The sequence below is a fragment of the Filicampus tigris genome, chromosome 6 (genome assembly GCF_054856515.1).
Source record: "Filicampus tigris isolate MCC_2025a chromosome 6, RoL_Ftig_1.0, whole genome shotgun sequence".
In the NCBI taxonomy this organism is placed as follows: Eukaryota; Metazoa; Chordata; class Actinopteri; order Syngnathiformes; family Syngnathidae; genus Filicampus; species Filicampus tigris.
Window position 1 is genome coordinate 22,840,896 of NC_141222.1, and position 9,901 is coordinate 22,850,796.

Consider the following 9,901-nt stretch of genomic DNA (forward strand, 5'->3'; position numbering starts at 1 on the left):
AAAGTATGTCCAACACTATCCTTCCTTGTTTTAATAATCCAATATAGATAGATATTGACCTTATTGCAGAATGTTATGGAGTATCTTGTATACCGTACTGTGTTTATTTTATTGGCCTCCAATTTGAAGCAACCCAGTTGACGTGCTCCAGATAAGAAATCTTTAATAGGTAAGTCAATATTTCTATTTTCACCGCACATCAGCTGTAAATGGTGGTTGTGTCGTAAATGTTGCCATGTCTTAAGGGACTTTGACCACCAGGAAAATTTGCTTATCTGCCAGGCAAAAAAAAAAAAAAAGTCCGTGACGTGGAGGGCATGAACTCACTTCTCCTCCCCTATCTGCATTATATGTGTGGGAAACCGGAGAGAAGATAAAGGAAGACGCGGAAAGTTTTTGGTGCACACACTCCTGATTGAGCCCCACAGTCACTGCGTACAGGTATGAACTCTGGATTTTTTTGACATCACTGTGGAGTACTTACTGATGCCATAATATATTGTTAAGTTGTCAGGGAGTGCTCCGAAACTGTATTTTCTCTTAAAAAGTAAGATGTAACATACAGTAATTGTCTAAATATTAAAATGTCAGTTTGGCTTTAACTGATTAAAAAAAAAAAAAAAACAGTCAATGTATTACATTGCCAACCTGTGTTGGATGAACAATGCCAACAACTTCCAATCATTTTGAAAAAAAAAACACAAAAAAAAGGTATCCAATTCATTACAAATCTCCAAAACTTTGGAACTTTTTTATTTTAATCCACCAAAATAATACATTTTAAGAATATATATGATTTGTACTTTCACTTAATTTCAAATATTCTGAATTTTTGGACATGCATCCTTAATACTGTGCTTGCTTTTTAGTGGACACAGTGATAAAATACAGGGGCAACTCAATACAATACAATATCGTTTAAAAAAAAAAGAAAAAATCTGTTGTTTAAAAGAAAAAAAAAATAGTACTCCAAAAAGTAAAACTCATGCTGTAGATTCATTCCACAGAGTATATTATTTCATTATTTAATATTTCCATCAGTTTAATGATTACAGCTAACAAAAAAACTAAATTCACCTTCTCATGTTTAAGATTATGTAAGAAACGGAAAAAGAAAAATATTTAATATGTAATTGGCCCCCTTTTAAAATGTTGAATTTGTATATACAAGTATCACTTTTCTAAATGACATACTGAAATAAATGAACTTTTTATACACATTTATTGAGACGATGTCACAGAGGTTTGGTCAAAATAAATAAATAAATGAAAATAATATTGATGATTGATACATCGCAGACTATTGTTGCCATCTCTGGATTCCCCCTGCAGTTCTGATGATACGTTTTCAGACATTAACTGTATTAACTCATTCACTGCCATTGACGAATTTACTTGTCCTTTCACAGTCCAGCCATTCAATTCCAGGAATTTATTTATATCTTTATTCAATATTTTTTCAAACGTTTGGGTAAAAGAGGGGCTGAAAATGTCTGGCAGTGAATGTGTTAAGTGAATGAGTTAAGTAGTGTTTTTTCCTTTATATGATGACTTTGATGATTTTTTTCCCCCCTCATAATATTAGTGTTAATTTTGTCACATCATGACCATTCTAAAAAAAAAAACTACAAAAAAAAACATTTATTCTAATATTTTTCAATTTCACAAGAACATACAACTTTCAAAATCGGAATATTAAAAATATAAAAATATAATGCATATTTAAAAAAAGTATGGAAGTATTTCACTGTGTACTTCTAGTAGCAGAACTGTTCTTTTCCCAGTTCTGCTACCTTCAAATGAATTCCGATGCTGACGACATGGAAAAGATTTTATTGTGTCATCGGGAACAAATTTGCCAAGTAGGTGGCTGATGTCATTGCCAGTTAAAGTGGCCATAAAGAAGAAAAAATATAACTATAAAATTCTTCATGCCGGGAAGAGAGGCTAACAAAGGTTTGTAAGGTCAGGAACAAGGTGTGTTTTATGACATCACTGTGCTGCTTGTGCTGTGACCACTGCCTCTCATTCATCATTAATGACACACGTTATCGGCGGCCTCTTGAATAAGTGGAGCCAAATAATAAGAACGGGTTGCTTACATGGCAACATGTTTTTATCAACTTTTATGGGAGCATCTTTTATCTGCGCAAGTACTCCTGATTGGGAAAAAAAAAACACTTTATACCACAGATGTCTTAATTATTAATCAAATTGCGGCATAATAAAATTGATTGTGTAATAATGCTTACAAAGGTTCAGGGTTGTTGTGAGATGCCATACATGTTCTCCTCAAACGTTTTACACCAAGTACCACCTAAAAAAAATACAGAGCGCTCCATGTACTACCATCATGACCCAATGTTAAAATACAGTAGCATTGTTGGTCTAAATGTTTATGAAAATGATGCAATTGCAAGTCACTGTCACATTTTGCACAGTTTTAACATTAACGCTATCTTTAAATAGAGGAAAAATTGACTAAAAAGTTAAATAAAAGTCAGCTGTGCTTGGGCAGTGATTCTTTCGCGTTCCACCAGAGTGAGCCCAACTTATTCATTCATTCATTCATTCATTATCCATACTGCTTATCCTCACAAGGGTCGCGGGCGTGCTGGAGCCTATTCCAGCTGTCTTTGGGCAGTAGGCGGGGGACACCCTGAATTGGTTGCCAGCCAATCGCAGGGCACACAGAGACAAACATCCGCACTCACAATCACACCTAGGGGCAATTTAGACAGTCCAATCAACTTACCATGCATGTTTTTGGAATGTGGGAGGAAACCGGAGTACCCGGAGGAAACCCACGCAGGCACGGGGAGAACATGCAAACTCCACACAGGGAGGCCGGAGCCGGGATCGAACCCACGACCTCTGAACTGTGAGGCGGACGTGCTAACCAGTCGACCACCGTGCCGCCGAGCCCAAGTTACAGACGTGCTAATTAGTAGCACACCGCTGTAAAGTTTGGGAATTCCCAAAACTGGGCTGAGGCCTAAAATTATTCCAATTTTATTAGGTCGACCATTTTTACTTTTACTGTCTTCTTTATCATTGGTTTATGTATCGTATACAATATGTACCGTATGATGAGGTGCAATGAATATCCACAACAATTTGAAGCCCCGCTGCAACTGAAACCTATAATGTCAGCATGCAAATGTTGCCGAAGTAAAAGAAGAGGCCGGTGTCTCCTACTTTGGCTGGTTAATGCCTAACTAAAGCAAATGTGAGCAATGTAGATGCTGCCTGATGTTGCTGTACAGGCGCCATACTACTATTGACTGAGTTTGTTCACTTCCTGACAGACTAATAACGTTGTTCGAGTCTGGTGGGTATGAAGACAAATGGCAACGTTATTTCCTATAGTCGCCTGTTTTGGATCTTTATAAATACCTGAAAACACATCAAAGTTGCATGTGTCCTAGTGTCATTTGACTTATTTTAGGGATGCCAGACACTGCGAAAACTCACACCGTAGAGTTATAACTAAAATCACCTCTCACAGCTTTTATTTTTGTGCTTGTGTTTTTCCCCCAACAGTGTCAAAACATCCGCCAAGATGTGTTGCGCAGGTTTTCTCAAAATGATGATGTTCATCTTCAATGGCACCATCTTTGTAAGTTGATTATAAACATTTTCATGATGATTTCATAAGGAAGTGGCAGGTGACTTCCGATTGGCTGGGAAATGATTGACTAACGCTGACCCGAGCTGAAATGATGACTAAAACGTATGTGTTGGGTTGCACAGCCAGATTTACCCCAAAAGCTTTAGGTTTTTGTTCAATTTCCTTAAAGCTGAAATCAAACCCAAACATATTTTCTTCCAGAATATGTTCTATGAAGGCCAGCTAGTCTAAACACGGCATTCTGATTAATATTGAGATTGTGGAATATGAGAAATCCACCCGTTTTTAGCTAGCTCAGGGGCAGCCGTTTTGTCACTTCTGTCGACTGAAGATGATATCGAAGTTGCTCAGGGCTCAGATAACAACCAATCACGGCTCACCTATTTTCTGAAGCTGATCAACCTCAAGCATGATCAACTTCGATGTCATCTTCAGTCGACAGAAGTGACAAAATGGCCGCCGCCTCAGATGGCTAAAAGTGGGTGCATTTTGCTGCTTAACTTATATTCCACAAACCCAATATTAATCAGAATGTCGTATTTTCAACTAGTGGGTTGAATTCCCCTTAAAAAAAAAAAAAAAAAAAAAAAATTCTAAATTAATCGAGCAGAACCTGCAAGTAAGGGGAATGAATAAATGAAAGAAACAGTAACAAGCTAATGTTAGCGCAACAGTACGCGATTCTTTTCAGCATCAGAAGAGTATGTCTGTGCCATTTATCCGAGCAGCAGAAAAGTAAATCGGCCAGTCCCTCATTGATCATGATAACTATACTCTATCTGGATTTCAACATCGATTTAAAAATAAACATCCATGCTGAAATGTAAATTATGACCAGCATTCTATCAGCGCTTCAATCAAGCAATTTGCCTTCTTTACACGTTTTTGACTGACACTTCACACATTTTAACTATAGCAGTTTTCCCAAATGCCCTGCCTTGGACAAATGACAGAGAAGGGTTTGTTTACCCGTGGTGCATTCACTCGGCTCAGCCAGTTTATTGCCATCCGGAAGTAGTGAGTCGTTATGATGAAAAGGTCAACATGGCAATGGACAAGTTTCATGTTCACGGTTGTGTGTTTGCGCTCAACCACAACTATACGTTCATATCACCCTTCTTGTGGAGTTATATGTGGTAAACAAAATATTGGAGGAAAAAAAAACAGCGCTCAGTACAGAAACCACAATAATAAACATTGTTAAATAAATACATTTATAGTTCTGATCAAAACTGGGCTTTTATGTTCTGGACTTGGATTTCCCACCTCTGATCAAATGTTTTTCTCCATTTCTTGTAAATGTGTGGTCAACAACAAAATCCTACCACAAACTAGCTAAACTGTGCTAAGCTCATTATGGCTCACTATACTGTAGTTGGTGTAATTTTTAACACATCAATTAAAAGCAAATTAATCCACCTAACAAAAGTGAAATGATCAATCCCGTTTAATTCACGGGTGCCCGGTCCTAGAGGGCCCCTATCCAGCCTGTTTGACATATTTTCCATACTTCAACACACCTGATTCAATTCATCAGGATTGTTATTAGGCTTCTGCAAAGCTTGCTGATGACCTGATCATTTTAATCAGTTTTGTTCGAGCGTGAACATGTAAATCAGGATAGGGGCTCTCTCGGACCGGATTTATGTACCCCTGGTTTAAAGTGGAAGTCAACCCAAACATATTTTTTTCAAGAATATGTTCCCAGCAGGCCCACTAGTTGAAACACGGCATTCTGATTCATTTTGAGTTCACGGCTCGGATTCAGAAAACAGGTCAGCCGTGATTGGTCAATGTGAGCAGTTGTGATGTCATTTTCAGTCGACAGAAGACAAAATGGCCGACCCCGGAGATGGCTAAAAGCGAGTGCATTTTGCTGCTTAACTTATATTCCACAAACTCAAAATTAATCAGAATGTAAATTGAATGTTTCAATTAGTGGGCCTGCTGGGAACATATTCTTGAAAAAAATATGTTTGGGTTGACTTCCGCTTGAAGCTGAATTCATGCTAAGCAACATGCTAACATGTCGCTAGCGCCTAATGTTTCTTTTGACTCATCCGGGCCTGCTGGTTTTTCAGGTAGCAGGTGCTGCCATCTTGGGAGTGGGCATTTGGGTGAAGGTGGACACCACTTCCCTCATGGGAATACTGGATGGCGTGGAGGCCCTTCCATCAGAAGTGTCCCAAGTGGCCAACGTGGGGTACCTGCTCATTGGCGTGGGCGCCGTGCTGCTGGTCATCGGCTTCCTGGGCTGCTGTGGCGCCGTCAAGGAGAGCAGGTGCATGCTGCTGACGGTGAGCGGCCGTCCACCAGCCATTTATAAACTGACTCCTGCTAAATGGAGTTATGTCCGGCAACGTTGTTAGTTTGATGGCAGCTTGTGTTCAAAGTTGTTTTGCAGATGTTTGTGGGAAAAGGTTTGAGCATTACAAATAACTGATGGAACTGTACCATTGTCATTATGAATTGAAAGTAACAGTTCTGTATTTACTCAAATGGTGAAAGGGATCAAAGAAATTGAGGAACAAAGCTGCAAAAAAAGATAAAGGTAGCTTGCTATATTTTCATTCGTCAAGTGTAGTTAGCAGGCTACTTCCTGGTTCTTGAAGGATGATTTAAGACATTATAAATTAACAGATACGACTATACCTCAATAGTCCGCTGATAGTGTAGTGGTACACACGCCTGAGTTGTGTGCGGGCAGCGTGGGATCGATTCCCGCTCAGTGACAGTGTCTATGTGTGCCCTGTGACTGGCTGGCGACCAGTTCGGGGTGTAGTCTGCCTTCGCCCATTGACGGCTGGGATAGGCTCCAGCAACTCCCCGCGACCCTATATAGGATAAGCGGTTTGGAAGATGACATGACTATACCTCATTTTTTCTGGATTGAAGGGAATGGTAAAAAAGGAACTGAAATTCTCTAACAAAAGTGAAAAACAATGATGGACCTTATTTTTGTTTGTTGGCTCATTTGTTAAGTTACAGGCTACTTCCTGGGTCTTGGGGGACGATGTAAGACAATACAAATTAACTGAGAGGCCTGTTCCATTTTTTTCTGTGTTGAAGCAAATAGATAGAATAATGTTCTATGTACAAGTTAATGTTTTTTGGACCAATTCTGAGATTGTTAAATATTTCACTTGTCTGGAGGTGATGGCTCTGGCGGGGTGGGGGGGGGGGGGGTATGTTACGAATTTCGTATGTGGCTGTGATGTTGCTCAATCAGTGGATTTGGATGGCCTCACGATTGACATTCATTTCACTTCACTTCCATTCTCCTCCTTCAGTTCTTCAGTATCGTGCTGATCATATTCCTCATTGAGGTCGCCGGTGCGGTGGTGCTGCTGGTTTTCAAGGATTTGGTAAGTACAGACGACCCGTTGGCAACCCTGAGGTGCATGGGAGGTGTTCTGAGAACTTGCCCACGGTCTTCAGGCGGAGCACGTCTTTGACAGTCTCGAGGACGAAGTTAAGAAAAGCCTCGCCGCCGATTACGGAAGCGACGAGAGCCTGACATCGCTCTGGAATGCTACCATGGAGGGGGTACGACAACATTCTTGTTTACACCACTATTCTTCGGTCTTGTATGAATGTATTCTTGCTATTTTTCTAATCTAGTCGTCTGTTTGTGCTCTGTGATTCAAGCATGACATCATCAAACAATTCGGACTTTATTTTGTGGTAACGAGTAATGAAGGCGGTTAAGGGAAATGTTTTGGAGTGAAAGTACACATTTTCTTCTGGAAATGCCGAACAACAAAATTGATTGTTGCCAGAAATAGAAATAAAAAGTCAAGAATAGATATCTGAAAAAGTATTTGTACTTCATTGCATTGCATGACTGCTTTTCTGCAGTTTGACGTCGTCTATTTACGTTGTCTTCACAGTTCCAGTGCTGCGGATACAAGAACTACACGGATTTCGATGGCTCCCCCTTCCAAGATAAAAATGGAGGCATTTATCCGTCCCAGTGTTGCAACGGGACGTTGGTGGGCGAAACCTGCAGCCAATCGTCAGCGCAACTCGCCTCCGAACTGCAGGTGCTTTGGCGGCCGCTTGTTTGGCACGTTTGTCGTGTCATGCGTCATTGAGTTGCTTGAACGTGTCACCTCTTTGCCAGTTGGTGGACGGCTGCTTTGACAAGCTGCTGCGGTTCATCGAAGAAAATGCTCCCATCATTGCGGGCGTGGCTCTCGGAATCGCCGCTCTTGAGGTACGAGAAAAACGCACGCGTTCAAACTACTTGTCCTGTTCTATTAGCGCACGGGTGGGCAAAGAACAGCCCGTCAGTCACATACGGCCCACCGAGCATTTACATTAAGAATCCTGTAATATATCTCAACTTCATTTAGCCATTTTTCCTAGAATTGCAAAAATGAAATTATTTTTTTAAAAGTTGTATTCATTTATCAACTTAAATTATTGGTTGATTCATTTGTAAAGAATAAAGTAAAACATATTTGTAACATTTACATTTTATATATTCAGTCAACAATTTTGGTAAATATTTGGCTAATTCTAATGACTTGGCTCCAAATATATAATTCAAATAGAGATTTTTTTTTTGTCATCAAATTTTTATATACAGTATTCCCCCACTATTGTTGGTGGGCAAGGTCTGAGCCTTTCCCAAAAACTTTGTCTACGTTCATAGTTTAAACTGTAAATATACCACAAAGTATCTTAGAATATTTAATTTCTTTTCAAACTCATTTTACAACATTCCCCCCAAAACAGAAGGCTTACATATTACATATTACATTGATTTGTATTGTATATGATTTGATTTGGTAAAAAAAAAACATGTGCAATTGTATATGCACACACGGCAAATACTTTCCTTAACTTCCACCAACAAAGGCTAAAGTCAAACTCATGAAATAATTGGTTAATTGTTTTTTGCAAATAATAATAAAAAGGTAAATGCCCATTTCATTTATACATTTAACCCTCAAATGTTCATTAGTTCATTATTTTTGGTTTAAATTGCTGTGGTCAAGTTGACCCTGGGGATAATTTTTTTTAAGGTAACGTGAAGGGTTTAAAAGAGCTAACGGAAAAAAATGAATTAATAATAATAATAATAATAATTATTATTATTATTAATAATAATAATAATAAAATAAATTACCTTCTTAACTACACCATTGTTGACCTTGTTTGCAGATTGCTGCCATGGTGGTTTCAATGATTCTCTACAAGCAGATTGGCACCAAAGCATGATGATCACTTTTTATTTTCTAAAGACAGATGATAATTGAGCTTGTCGGCTGTTTGCAATGAGTAAAGGTGGTTTGGTCAAAACCGCTAAAAACTGTATTAATGGTACGTCATCAGAATCAGCAGCCAGTGGAGCTTGTCTGTCCTTCTGGTTCACGAGTGTCTCAGTGATTGACAGTGATTTATTTATGTCTCAATGGCTGTCACGAGCTGGCATTGTACACACGGAATCATTGAGCCTGTAATGTAAAAAGAATCTAAAACAACAACAAAAGTCTCACTTACACACCATTGCTAATATGATGAGTTTATTTTTTTACATTTAATCACTTGAAGAAATAAAGGTGAACATTCATGTTCAGTTTACACATTGACCTGTTTTGTTTTGTCTTATTATTATTATTGTCCTCAATAGCAGCGTCATCTTTCAACAGATTTCAACTCGCTCGAGCAACAAAATGTCCTGTTTGTTCGGGATGGTGAGCTGTTATTTTTCTTTGAACAAAAAAAACATATTTGCAAAACATCAGACTTTTAAGTGCATTCATGTTCTCGGAATTGTCGCATTATTGTAAAATTTGGCAACACAAATGCTAAATGTGCTAAAAATGACAACTATACAGTATACATACATGCTAACAGTAACTCACCCAATCCCTGTGCCTTAGCTCAAAACACTGCGGTTTTACAGCCATAGTCTACTTTGCTCCAGCGGCCCATTAAAAAAAATAATAATAATAATTAGACACCACTCACAGTATTAAAGTCATAAGAATATTTTATATCAAATAAATACCACCTTAAACTGATCATTATTATCTTTGTGAAGCCACAATTTCAACCCTTTCATCGATGCTAGAAAGTTGTGATCATTTGTTTGCAGTGCCCTCTAGTGGACACAATGTTGTTAAGCCTCTGAAAAACAAGACCTTCTTCCTGTCTCCAAATGATCACACTAACATCATTTTAGTCTGCGAGGCATGTGGTGTCTCTTAACACTTGGAGACCTCCATGAGAAAGTCAAACAGTGCCACTATTGGAACTTTG

General features: G+C 38.7%; 1 protein-coding gene across 1 annotated transcript; it reads left to right on the top strand.

Moving 5' to 3' along the window:
- Positions 1 to 50: 50 nt before the first annotated feature.
- Positions 51 to 9,228, top strand: tspan34a (tetraspanin 34a). The gene is made up of 8 exons (XM_086032553.1): positions 51 to 441; positions 3,544 to 3,619; positions 5,713 to 5,928; positions 6,922 to 6,996; positions 7,070 to 7,177; positions 7,522 to 7,674; positions 7,755 to 7,847; positions 8,801 to 9,228. The coding sequence occupies exons 2-8, from the start codon at positions 3,563 to 3,565 to the stop codon at positions 8,855 to 8,857; spliced, it is 759 nt and encodes a 252-aa protein (XP_085888679.1). The 5' UTR covers positions 51 to 441; positions 3,544 to 3,562; the 3' UTR covers positions 8,858 to 9,228.
- Positions 9,229 to 9,901: the final 673 nt, after the last annotated feature.

Bases quoted from the DNA above. Each gene is read 5' to 3' on its own strand.
- tspan34a (XM_086032553.1), top strand. From the start codon at position 3,563: ATGTGTTGCGCAGGTTTTCTCAAAATGATGATGTTCATCTTCAATGGC. The intron at 6,997-7,069 runs GTAAGTACAGAC...CACGGTCTTCAG, and splicing joins TGCTGGTTTTCAAGGATTTG to GCGGAGCACGTCTTTGACAG. The intron at 7,848-8,800 runs GTACGAGAAAAA...CCTTGTTTGCAG, and splicing joins TCGGAATCGCCGCTCTTGAG to ATTGCTGCCATGGTGGTTTC.